The sequence below is a fragment of the Colletotrichum tamarilloi genome, assembly GCF_030869305.1.
Source record: "Colletotrichum tamarilloi strain Tom-12 chromosome Unknown Scaffold_3.1, whole genome shotgun sequence".
NCBI lineage: Eukaryota > Fungi > Ascomycota > Sordariomycetes > Glomerellales > Glomerellaceae > Colletotrichum > Colletotrichum tamarilloi.
In genome coordinates this window covers 354,448-366,366 of record NW_026849386.1, presented here as the reverse complement: position 1 = coordinate 366,366, position 11,919 = coordinate 354,448, and the positions used below count along the sequence as shown (strand labels likewise).

The 11,919-nt window shown below is 54.2% G+C and overlaps 3 protein-coding genes across 3 annotated transcripts; 1 reads left to right on the top strand and 2 right to left on the bottom strand.

Moving 5' to 3' along the window:
* Nucleotides 1-926: 926 nt before the first annotated feature.
* On the bottom strand, nt 927-4,117 carry CTAM01_01299 (uncharacterized protein; the record flags this gene model as incomplete). The annotated part of the gene is made up of 3 exons (XM_060517341.1): nt 927-3,384; nt 3,441-3,729; nt 3,955-4,117. The coding sequence occupies 3 exons, from the start codon at nt 4,115-4,117 to the stop codon at nt 927-929; spliced, it is 2,910 nt and encodes a 969-aa protein (XP_060387802.1).
* Nucleotides 4,118-4,630: 513 nt separating this feature from the next.
* CTAM01_01298 (uncharacterized protein) lies at nt 4,631-5,987 on the top strand (the record flags this gene model as incomplete). The annotated part of the gene is made up of 3 exons (XM_060517340.1): nt 4,631-4,766; nt 4,834-4,961; nt 5,025-5,987. 3 exons carry the CDS (start codon nt 4,631-4,633, stop codon nt 5,985-5,987), a joined length of 1,227 nt encoding a protein of 408 aa, XP_060387801.1.
* A 1,018-nt stretch (nt 5,988-7,005) lies between these two features.
* On the bottom strand, nt 7,006-8,384 carry CTAM01_01297 (uncharacterized protein; the record flags this gene model as incomplete). Its single annotated transcript, XM_060517339.1, has 3 exons — nt 7,006-7,497; nt 7,555-8,029; nt 8,086-8,384. Coding segments are annotated over 3 exons (1,266 nt in total), but the record flags the coding sequence as incomplete, so codon positions are not given.
* Between the last annotated feature and the right edge of the window lie 3,535 nt (nt 8,385-11,919).

Below are 11,919 nucleotides of genomic sequence, written 5' to 3'. Positions count from 1 at the left end.
CATGATTGGGACTGTCTGGTTGCTTCAGGCAACTAGATATCAGAAAGCGCAAAAATTTGCGTGAGAGCAACAAGATCTCGACGGAAAGACCCCACAGATCACAGAAGTACCACACAGATTGCCGACAAGAGGGCCGAGTCTAACAAGGCACGAGAGGTGTCCTCGGTAGCCAAACTTTAGGAGAGCGCTTGGAGATTCCGTCTCCTGCCCCCATTTCCTCACTATTGCGGGCTTCATAGGTGCGGCTAACGAACGCAGGTCCATTTCCACATGGCTTTCAGTCTCAACGCTCTTGGGCATACCCTCGTATGTTGACACTTACATCAGCTGAGGAATCAGATGGGCATCGTGCTCGATCATCTGATAGGCATGAGCTCTGGTGCTCAACGTCCTCAAAGGCTATCTGACACGGAAGCAAGGCAGTGATGCAGACGCCATCTTACTGCACCGGGGTTCAGATGGAGGAGACGGCCATCCGGTCCAAAGTCTTGTCTATGGGCAAGAGAAGTAGCCTTAGAATTGCTATACTAATCATCCCTTCTAGAATTCACCCTAGCTTTGGATTGTCTCCTCCATTGGCTGTGCGGAGAAGTTCATGTGCCTTTTTCACTGCGATTTTAATCCCCCCAGAGGAAGGCACACCAAGCCTCACAAAAGGCACGTGACAGACACATTATTGATATTTCCCTAGTAGCACAGTAAACCTCGAACCGGCGATTATATGTCATCCTGCGCCTAAGTATACAGCATCTGATAGATATCCCGCAATATAAAGATGCCAGAAAAAAAGTCCTTGCTGGGTATTTTCCCCGATGCGAACCAAAATGAAAAACGAACCACGCTATGCAGCCCAAAGACCACCATATCTCTGTCTCTTCTCTTTCTTTCTCTTCTTCTTGCTCTTGCCAAAGATCTAGTCGTTCACCTTACGAGCCCCTCGTAATATTCGGCCCCGTACCGATACCCGTCAGCGTTCGGACGAACCAGTGCGCCCAGCTCTCCGTCTCAAGCGTCGCCTTGAGCTCCTCGGCGCGCTTCTCCACGTCCTCGACCTGTCTCTCAAATAGCCTGACGCCATCCTCAACGTCGTCCACCTTGCTCACGAGCCCGTTGATTTCATACTCGAGTCGTGCCACGAGGACCTCGACCTCCTTAATGGCCTCGGTGATATGTGCGCGCTCTTCGGCAATGAGCTCCGTCGAGCTCTGCTTGACGCGGTGGTAGGCTTCGCTGAGCTGGTAGTAGAGGGCTTGCAAGTCCTCTTGCTCGCGGCCGTAGTGCTCGTCGAGGGCGTCTACGGCCTTGACCTTTGACTCGACCCAGGGGTTGACCTCGCGCTTGATGGTGGCGATGGAATCGTACAGGCTTCGAGCGAACTCGGCCAGGCTGGCCTGCTGCTGCAGCGCATCGGCGGTAGAGAAGTGCTTGTCGTCATAGAGCTCGGTGATCTCCTCCCATCTGAGAACCGCTTCTTCGGCGTCTCCAAATGACAGCCGTCGAGGCCAGCGGGCTTCGTTCAAGGGATGCTTATACCTGAGTCTGGAGACGGCGACACTATGTCGCCGCTGGAGGAAGCTGACGGCCGTGTTGCTGGTTCGTTCTGCTTCAAAAGGACCTTGGAGATCGGCCTCATCAACCACAGATCCAGCCACCGATGTTTGTATCCGATCAGGCTCGTCTTTGACTGGACCATTAGGAGGTGTTGAGAATTTCTCCGCCTCGACATGTGTCGAGCTTGGGTCTGACCCCTCGCGCGTAGGCTTGGCAATCATGGGAACCTTCTCAAGCTCCTGTGACGATTCCCTCAAATCCTGAGCAGCTTCTGCCTCTTTCTTAAAGGCATTCAGGTACTCCTCCGGCTTGTTTTTCCACGTGAAGGCCCTACCAACCATGACCGGAGACGACAACGTTGCCGAAGACTGCGCCAAAGCTGAGATGCCGGGAGCGCTGTTGTAGCCATTCTCACCAAAGTCGTCTCTACTAGGCCGACTCGCGTGACCTCTCAGGCCGGTACCAACAACGTCTTTTATGCGCCCGAGACCAGATTTGGCATCACTGACTCTGCCAGCAACCGATTTAAAGACTGTCTTTCTAAGCGCGTCTTTCTCTCCCGATCCTTCAACCACACTAACAGCTGAGGCAGGCGCCGGGGTTGAGTAAACACCAGGCGATTCTTCCTTTTGTCTCTGAAGCTCTTCTTCCAGCGGCAATGATTGTGTTCGTTTGCTAGACGGCGGTGCAACCTCATCCTTTCCGAAAAGTGGCTGCGCCACGTCTGTCGGCTTCTCTTGTAGTTCCGGCACTGCTCTCCTGGGCTTTCCGTACCAGAGCCATTTTGCGCGCTCGCCGTACGCAAGGGCAATGAACTTGTCAATGTCTACCGTCTCGATATCAGCTATGCCAGCCTTGTCTTTCCCGCCGACCATGCCGATGACGAGCTCGCCCCTTTTCCCGCCGATTTCGGCGACGGTGGACTTGACTGCCTTCTGCACGCCCCAGCCCTCACCGGCAGCAGCTTTTGCCGTAACAGAATGAAGCTTGAGTATTGTCGGACGATCCAGACGTCTCGTCCGCTCAAGCTTGTACGCCTTCTGGAAGTACCCAATGCCCCTTTTTGTGCTTTCAATGTCAAAAACGTCCTTGGACACAGGTGCGCCATAGTAGTGCAGTCGGTTCCTGGCGCCCATCAGTAGTCCAAGCAGGGCTGCCGTTGTCGTTGGACCCAAGATACCGTCTGTGGGCTCAACATTGTAACACTCGGCTCCAATCTCTGTCCACCAATTTCCGATAGACTCTTCAGTCTTGTCGCAGAGTAAACCGTCAATGTATTCCATGTCCAGTTTCCCAAACATGAATAGAGAGACTTGGCACAATTTGACGAGCTCCACTGCCGACTGGGTAAAGGGAACCTTCTCGCTTGTCCTGTAGAGCTGGTAAAATTTGGCCTGGGTTGCAGGTGTGGGGTCTGAAAGATTCATGCCAGATCGGCCAGAGCATCCTAGTCGCTTGAGGTTCTCGTTGACGATGAAGGCCTGCCGATGGGTGCGTATATCGCCCTCGGGTACGGGGATAACTGTCAGAGCTGAGGGGAAGCTGCTGAGATTCGTGACCATCACGTCGCCCAACGGCGTTTCCTTCGGCCGAGCATGGTACTGATGGATGGCCTTGAAGTAGAATCGCAAGCGGTCGGACCATACGCTCTCGTCCGCAGGGACGGCCAGCACCCCAACAACGACCTGATGCTTCGGGTCACCCGTGTACGTGACAATAACCAGCGTTGGCGATTTCCGCGAACATGCCCATTGTTCGACCAAGTATAACTCGTATCCCTGTAAGATTCCTCGTCGCTCGAGGACCGTAACCGCCGGATCGCTTTCTAGGTATCTTGGAGACTATCAGCACGCGGGCTTGTCTCAAAGTCGGGGGATAGGAGAGCTCACCTAAAGGCTACAGGGTCGGCGAAAACCCATTTCCTCTTCGTCGTCGGCAAGGGGGACGGTGTCGCGGGTTCGGTAGAGGCCTCCTTTCGCGCCTCAAATGGCAAGGGCGTGCCCAGGGGAGAAGGCCCATTGGCGCCTCGCTGAGAAGCGACTCTCGCCAGCGTTAGTTCCTCCTCGCGATGCATTCGCGGGTCGTTGACGGGAAAGGGAAAGCGGAATGACATCTCCATTTGCAGGAGTGCGGCGGTGAAACTCGGTGCATCGACGAGACTTTTGGAGGCGCCTGCGACTATCTCCAAGACGAAGAAGTCATAGTCGTCGTAATCGCTCGCCTAAAGGGGGTTTCTGCGCAATCAAAGAAATATCCAGCGGGTGCTCTGCATGTGACTGGAAGGGGGGGGGCGTGTTCGTCGGGTTGCTTCGTTGGTGCTTCGAATGTTCTCCCGCTTCGATCGATAGGTTGTGTCTTTCTTTATGTTCGGAGGGCTGGTCGGCATGTGACGCAATGTCCTACCGTCGCTGTCGTGGTTTGGCGTTGGTTGATTGGGCCGGGAGCTGTACGACCAGTACTGGAAGAAGGGTAGCACGAAACCTATCGAGCAGCAGGCGCTAACATTCCCCGTCCCCACGTCTGTAATGACCCAGATCTGCCGAGCTAACCCCCCCTGCCTCCCCATGCTTTCAGGCCTCCCCTCGCTAAACCATCGCTTAAATTCCCGGGCCGCTGTTTCGCCGGCAGGTCGATCCAGTGCTACAAGACCGGGACACTGTTACACTGACAGCGGCTGCAGCAGGCACAGCGTACTGGAATGGAGGTTCCTAGATACCCCAAGGCGCAAGATAGGTGCGGGTGCCCGCCTGACGCTTTATCAGTGAACCCGCCAGCCGAGGAACCTTAGCTTCCATTATCGGTGACGGCCAAGTCGGTCTGTGCCTACCTCAACCTCACCCTTCAACCTCCAAAGCAGGACCATCGGACCACCAAACCTGCGCCGTGAACCCCCTCCCGACAAACAGTAAAAGCAGTCCTCCCACCACCAAGCCGAGCTTTTGTGGGGAGCCTGTAGCCATGATCTTCCCGTCATAATCTCCCGAATCTCGAGCTACACGCAAGCAAACATACCATACATTCGCTCACTTATCACGACATACGGATATACCCTCCTCTCCTCCCGCATCCAGCCACCACCATGGCAGAACAAAACCCCATGGTCACCCTTCAGGCGGAGCTCTCGCGCTTCCGCAGAGCGACACTTAACTCAGCCGTCAAAGATACCGACAAGCTTCTCGAACTCCTCATTCAGGCGAGGGAGCAAGTCGCCAATGGTATGTCACTTGCCCCGCTCCATGCTGCCGCCACAGGTCGTGTGCTTACAGTGATACCGCACCCCAGATCCGCACCGGGCAGGCTTGACGATGGCCAAGCTACAGAACCCCGTTACTGCGGGGTTTGATGCAATCAACAACGACTTGAAAGAGGTCTCAAAAGCCCAGAAGACGTATGGCAAGGCCCTTGATAAGGTATGCGTCCAAGGAACTATCTCTCGTTACAAAACGAGCCTCGACTTACGCCCGTTTCTATAGTCATTCCCCCTCCGACCGCTCTCAACAGATTACGATGCTATGGCTGCGTATCCCTCCTTAATCAACCGCGCCGTAGCGATGCACATGCTCCGCGAGGGCCAATTCAGCGTGGCGTCGACTTTCCTCCGCGAAGCCCACGAGCGGCCTCCGCCACTTTCCGCCAACAATCCAGCTCTCGATGCGGACATACACTCTCTTCAGTCTCAGGAGCTGCAGGATAAGTTTGCGAGCATGTACAAGATCCTCAACGAGCTCAAGAACCGGAACCTCGTTCCAGCTATAAATTGGGCGCGTCTCAATAGCGATGAGCTCGAAGCCCGCGGTTCCAACCTTGAGTTCGAACTCAGCAAGCTTCAGTTCGTCTGGCTCTTCAAGGGTCCCGAAGTCAACGGACTTCCGGATGACGAGCACAACGGCCGGATAGGTGCCCTTGCCTATGCACAAATACACTTTGGCCGTTTCCAGGCTCGCCATATCAAGGAGATCCAGCAGCTGTCTTGCGCCATGGTCTACGCATCCAACATCGGCCAGTCGCCATACGCCAACATCTTCGAGACATCTGCCGCTTTTGACGACGTTGCCCTATCCTTCACGCGCGAGTTCTGTTCTCTTCTTGGCCTCTCCGCCGAATCGCCACTCTACGTCGCTGCCACCGCCGGCGCCATCGCCCTGCCCCAGCTCATAAAGTACACAACATACGTAAAAGCCAAGCGAACTGAATGGACGACGGAAAGCGAACTCGCATTCGAAACGCCGCTACCTCGCAGCATGATCTACCACCCCATTTTCGTATGCCCCGTGAGCAAAGAGCAAACAACAGAGCAGAACCCGCCAATGATGCTGCCCTGCGGCCACGTCATCTGCAAAGAGTCACTTCAGCGCCTGACTAAGGGCTCCCGCTTCAAGTGTCCATACTGCCCCAACGAGGGCCACATCAAAGATGCTCGGGAGATTAAGTTGTAGGACGAATTGGGCTTCGAGTTGGAGGATAGATGTGAACATTACAAACATCTCATCAACGCACTGGTCTTTCCATGGCGGAAGACGTGCAAGACGCAATGGCCTACATTGCCACTTGCTTGTTAGGCGAGATGAGTAGGTCTGGTACCAGGACGACAGGCGTTGTGGGTTGACGTTTCGACGGGTACAGCTTCCCTCAATCACGGCGGGGCAGGTCACTTCATTCTTTTATTTTGGGTGGCGTTAGGTTTCGGATGCAATCTTGTTTGGTACAGCGATTCGGGCTACTTTTTTGAGCAAGTAGGATAGAGCGAGCGTAAATGCAAACGCATGTCAACATGTGATCAGTTCTGGTGATATTGATTTTGGTTCGCACAACTCGACGAATACCGGGTCATCTGGGATGGCAGCGAACATCTCATGGCAAGTCCCCATCCAGAGCACGTAGCCCTTACGGACAGCGGAAATCGAGCAATCCTTCTTGGGTGGAACAATGGCTTTCATCATGGTATTTGAATTACCTCATGCTAACGCTAAGTTACAACACTAAGGAAAGGTATTTTATTGCATCTCGGGCCCCAAGGCGACGTAGATACGTATAGGAAGTCAAAGCCTTTCCGGCTGCTCCCGGAACCATCGTGATATCCCAGACGGGATCTCGCCGCCAGTGCGACTCTTTACGTAGAAACAGATCCATAACTCCGCCATGTAGGGCCAGTCTTCTTCATCCTCGCTAGGTGGAGAGATCAAGCATCGTCAACGCCATACAGTGTGTATCACACAAGAAAGTCAAGAAAAAAGTCAAGAAAAAAGTAACAGCCGATGTTGGGGAATCTCAATCAGTCCAACACGCGCCCGGCCCCGCGTGTCCACCGTTCCGTCCGCCTACGATCCCGTAGAGGGGTTTTTTGTTGGGATAAGAAAGGTGGCGTTGTTTCGTTAAGTCATTTCTTTGTACAATCGAGCGGTATCTCTTTGATCGTGCATTGCCTCGTCGGGTCAAGCCAGCTCCACCCCTTCTTTAATCAATCGTCATTCTGCTCGCAATTTGCGGCTTGACATCCTGGAGGTTGATCGAGTTGAGGTCCTGGCTCTTCTCGAGATCGCGTGACGGCTTCCGCAGGTGGGTCTTCAAGCCGGCTCCGAAGTTGCGCATGCAGACCACGCAGTTGGCAATGGTGCAAATAATGAGGAGAATGGTGATGACGGTGAAGGCAGTGAGTGACTTGCGCACTGGCATGTACTGCTCGGCTGTGTGTGGTTGGTAGATACGGACGAGCTTGAAGATGAAGTAGCTCAAGCCGCCAAAGTAGAGGACGAGAACAGTGGCCATGCCAACCTTATTCTCGATTCTGGTAAACCATGCAGCCAAAAGCAAAATGGCGATGGTAATCGGAATCGCAGCAATGGTCAATCCAAATTCGGCGTCGGTGCGGGCGTTAACAATAACCAAGAACTGAACCGTGAAACCGAGGAAGAAAAAGAAATCGAACTTCAGGAGTGCGATATAAATCTAGATGTCGTCATGTTAGCCATGTTGGAGCTAAGGTAAGTGATTCTGGTGACGTACCTGGTAGTGGAGGAAACGCTTCTTCATTCTGTAGTCGGCTCCTATAGTCTTCAGAATGTCCCAAGCAAAAACTTGGTAAAGCTTCCAGGCGGTCAAGGCCATGGTGATGGTTCCAAAAGCCAAGACGCAGGGGCTTGCAACCAGGTAAGGCTTGACGTCGGCCCACATGTCGTCGGTCGGGTCCCTCAGGGCATTGTTGTCCTTCAGCTGTTGCACAGCCTCCTCAATCTGTTCGACCTGGATGGCAGTGTAGACGAGTAAAGCGAGATTGGCGATGCACACTCCGATAACCTGAATGGTGTTCTTTGCCCGTAGCGCATCCCAGACGATAACCAATTCGTACAAGAATCCAAAGATGAAGAGCGTCAGGAACGTCGGGATCGTCCTTCTCGGCGAGTCGGTGGCATCCGTAGTATCTGTATTTTGGTGAGGGTCCTGGTCGGTCAAACCAGTCTGGAATTTCCAGAAGACATAACTGCGTCGCTGTTAGCACCAATCGAGTCCTAATGCGACGGAGGGTTGTCGGCTTACCACTCAAAGCCCAGGCAAAGCAGAGCCTGGACGAGGGTGATGAGGAAAAAGATTCTGGGCCATTTGGCACCCATGAAGCCGAAGCCGAGGGGACCACTGGCACCACTGCTTGGGCGCGATCCGTTCATTGTGGATGGAGCGAGACCTTCGCGAAAAGCGTAGCCTTGGTTGTTTGAAGTTTGCGGGGGGTTGTATTGCTGCTGGTATTGTTGCTGATACTGTTGAGCGTACTGGCGGGCGGCGAGTTCTTGGTCGAAGCCGGCAAAGTTCGGGTCACCGCCGAGCAAAGAACGGCGGGAGTCTAGCCTTGTAGCCAGATCGACGGTATTGGCGACTCCCCGGAAGGAGTCGAGATGAGATGATGCTTAAAAGTGGTAGTGGTGGGAAAGCGTCGGATGAGAAGGGAGGCTGGGTGCGTGCGTGTTTGCGTGCCGGAAGGTACTGGACGTCGTGTGTCGGGTTGGGCGATGGTGTGCAAGATGGCACACAAAGGCGGGCGTCAGCGGCGGTAAGAGGGACAGTCGGATCGAATGAAAGTCCTTCTTTTTGGAGGAACCGGAGTAAGAGATTCAATGTGGTCTCGTCTCAATCGTGTGGTCAAGGGATAACGGTAGTGTGGAAAGCGAGTGGAGAGCGAGGGAGGACCCCGTCGGCGGGAAATTCGAGAGGGAATCAGGCGCGAATGATCAAAGGAGGAAAGTAAAAGAAAGGGAGAGGAAAGTGACGGGATTAAGTTTTGGATTTCCCTGAAGGACCTGACGGGTACGTAGTAGGGGTGTTTTTTGGGTTTTTGGGTTTTGGTTGACAGCAAGGGGCAAAGCTGTTGGAGAAGGAGAGAATGCGAAGATGTTGTTGGTGCGAAGCTGAAACGGGATGAGGAGTTTGATCTGTTCAAAGACGGACAGGGCTCTTGTCTTTTTTTCCCCTTCTCCTCCTTCTTCGCTGTCTCCGGGTTTGACAGGCGCAAGAATACGTAGTAACGTACGGAGTCGGTAGGGACCTGGCGGGAGGGGGGGGGGGGGGGGAAGGCAGCAGGCAACGGTACCTTGTGCGCAGCAAGAGAAAGCCCAGCGCCTAGGTACCTATTCGATTAAGATGAGGTGAGAGGTAAGGTACCTGGGAGGGAACCCACCCGGGGCGGGGGGGGGGGGGGTGGGGGGGTGGGGGGGGGGGGGGGGGGGCGAAGGCAGCAGGCAACGGTACCTTGTGCGCAGCAAGAGAAAGCCCAGCGCCTAGGTACCTATTCGATTAAGATGAGGTGAGAGGTAAGGTACCTAGGACGGAACACCACGGGCTCGGGGCTTGGGGCTTTCGGGGGGGCAGTGGTTGTGTGAACCGGGGTGTGCCAGGTGAAAAGAAAGGTGCAGGTGCAGGTGCAGGAGCCACTGGAGCGTGAGCTGGCTGGCTGGGTCCGCTGGGAAGGAGGAGGAGGGGGGGTGGAGTCCAAGAGACGCTAAGCAGCAGTGGAGCAAGGACCAAGGACCAAGGACCCAAAAGGACCAGAAGGGAAGGGGAGGGGGGGAACCACGGGGGTATGTAGAGAGGAAGGTCCTGAGCAGGGAAGGTCGTGGGCGGTGGACGACGGCGGACGGGAAGCGATGACAACCTTGGCAAGTTTTTCGGGAAAGGCGCAAGAGTGTGTCCGTACTGCGTAGTCAATGGTTCGAGTGAGTTTTGACAATGAGTGAATAGGGCAAAAGAGCGACGTTATAAGGCGTGGATTGACGGAGGTTATTGTTGTTGTTGTAGTAGTCTGCAGATGTGGGTAAGGATGTTGGTATAAGTGGTGTTACTACCACCAAACCTAGGAAGAATGAGGGGCCAAGATTGCTATGGCGGCTCTTTTTCGAAAGTCAGATGTCGGGTGTCTGTTCCAATTACTGCGTGCGTTGTAGCGTAGATGCGCGGTGAGGTAAGACGGTTCTTCCTTTAGCGTAGGAGGGCCGGGTCGGGGGCTTTCCAAGAAGTCTGTGTGGGATTCGATTCGTCCGACTGGGCGATCAACTGCTGGTTGATGGATTGAGGGTGGTCGAATGAATGGGTGGATGGATTCAACTCTGGCTCCTTCAGCAGCAGTGATGATGAGGTGGTGAGGTGAGACTCGAGAAAGGTGAGCGTGAGGTGTTGTCTTGAATTGAGAGGCGTGCAGCGTACGCAGGCTGCAAGTAAGGCGGGTGGATGGTGGGTCGCCGTTGCGGTCTGGTCTGGCCGATAATGGATCGATCAGACACGGATTGAGTGGTTTGCCTGGGAAGATTTCCTTGGTATTACGGAGTTTGTACTATGTTGCGTGGTTGCAGGACTGGGCCGTTTCCTTTTCTCGTATTAGTGCTTTCTGACGGTCGAACGGTCGAACGGTCGACAGTATTTCTCCAAGTCGCTCAGCGATTGGCCTTTAAGCGTTTGGCGATCAAGAGTAGAAGATGAAGAAGAAGAAGATCCAAACCGAGGACCAAGGACGACGGGAGCAAGTGAAGGATTCATAAAGTAAGGTAGGAGGAATATGATAACAGCAAGAGGCCTCAATCTTCATAGGTACCTACAGGACCCCAGGTCGGTGCATTTCTTCTATCGATTTATCCATTGTGTCGGCCCCCGTATCTTTGGATTGCGTTAGCGCCGGCATAGCACAGCCAGAAAGCCAGTGCCCTCAATTCAATCTCTCCAGACTTTTCTGCTAGTAACCGTAACCGTACCTAGGTACGCAGTACTCCGTCCACTACCTCACACTACGGATACCCGTCCACACCTCAGTAGGTGCCAGGCTCTCCCCCGATCCAATGCCACCTCGACCAAGGAGAGAGGCTGGCTCTTTCCAGGGACAGTAGGGCTGTGCAGAGAACCCGGGCTCCAGGTTGCAGCGGGCTGCGCCAGGAATAGGACCTGCTCGTGGAGATGGTGCGCCCAGCGGCCCTTGGAGTGGGTATCGACCGTATCGTGGACCGTCCACTTCTGTTAGTGCACAGCCGAGGATGCACTGCACACAACATTGGATGACGGGCCGGGTGGCTGCCTCTTGCTCATGGCCGTGCTAACATGCGAGGACCGTGAGATACTTTGCTCTGGTGGGCCGCTTGCTGCAAACCTGCAAGTCAACCCGCTCTCGAAAAACACGCGACCCCGCTGCTTCTTCCCCGTTCTCCCCTGAACATGCACGACTTTATTGACAGCCAGCAACGGCCACGCTACCTTGAGTACGGCTATTCCGCACCCACATGAAGGCTATCCCGCACCCATACTAGGCCTATTTAAGCAAGTAGTGGGCTGCACGTGACTGCACGTGACTGCACCGCCGAAAAGCAGTCACACGTTAGGCCAGGGCGCGCCTTCCTGTTGTTCCTGTTTTGACGCGTCTTTTCTATCTAATACCTCCTTTTTTAGTTACTCTTGAAGCAGGATAGGTACCTTTTTGAGCACCAAAATATGAGCTCTAGAGAAGTATTTCCCCTGAGCAAAGACTGGCTTCTGAAGTCGTGGTTCTAACTCCGAAAAGCGCGCATAGGCGGCATTGTAAAAGAGGGCAAAGTGGAAGGTGCAGCAGGCAGTGGAAGGAGCAGCAGTGGAAGGTGCGCCTTCCAATCCTCTCGAAACTGCCGGAATAATAGAAATTCCGGGTCAAATGTGGCTGCTGCGGCGGTGCAGTCACGTGCAGCCCACTATTTGCTTGAGTAGGCCTAGTATGGGTGCGGAATAGCCTTCGTGTGGGTGCGGAATAGCCGTACTCCGCTACCTTACCGTTCATTTACAACTGCTATCAGGGCAGTATGGAGTGCGTAGTAATTATGGACCCGGAAAACTTCTGAGTAGCAGTAGCACGCACTATTGTTGACATTG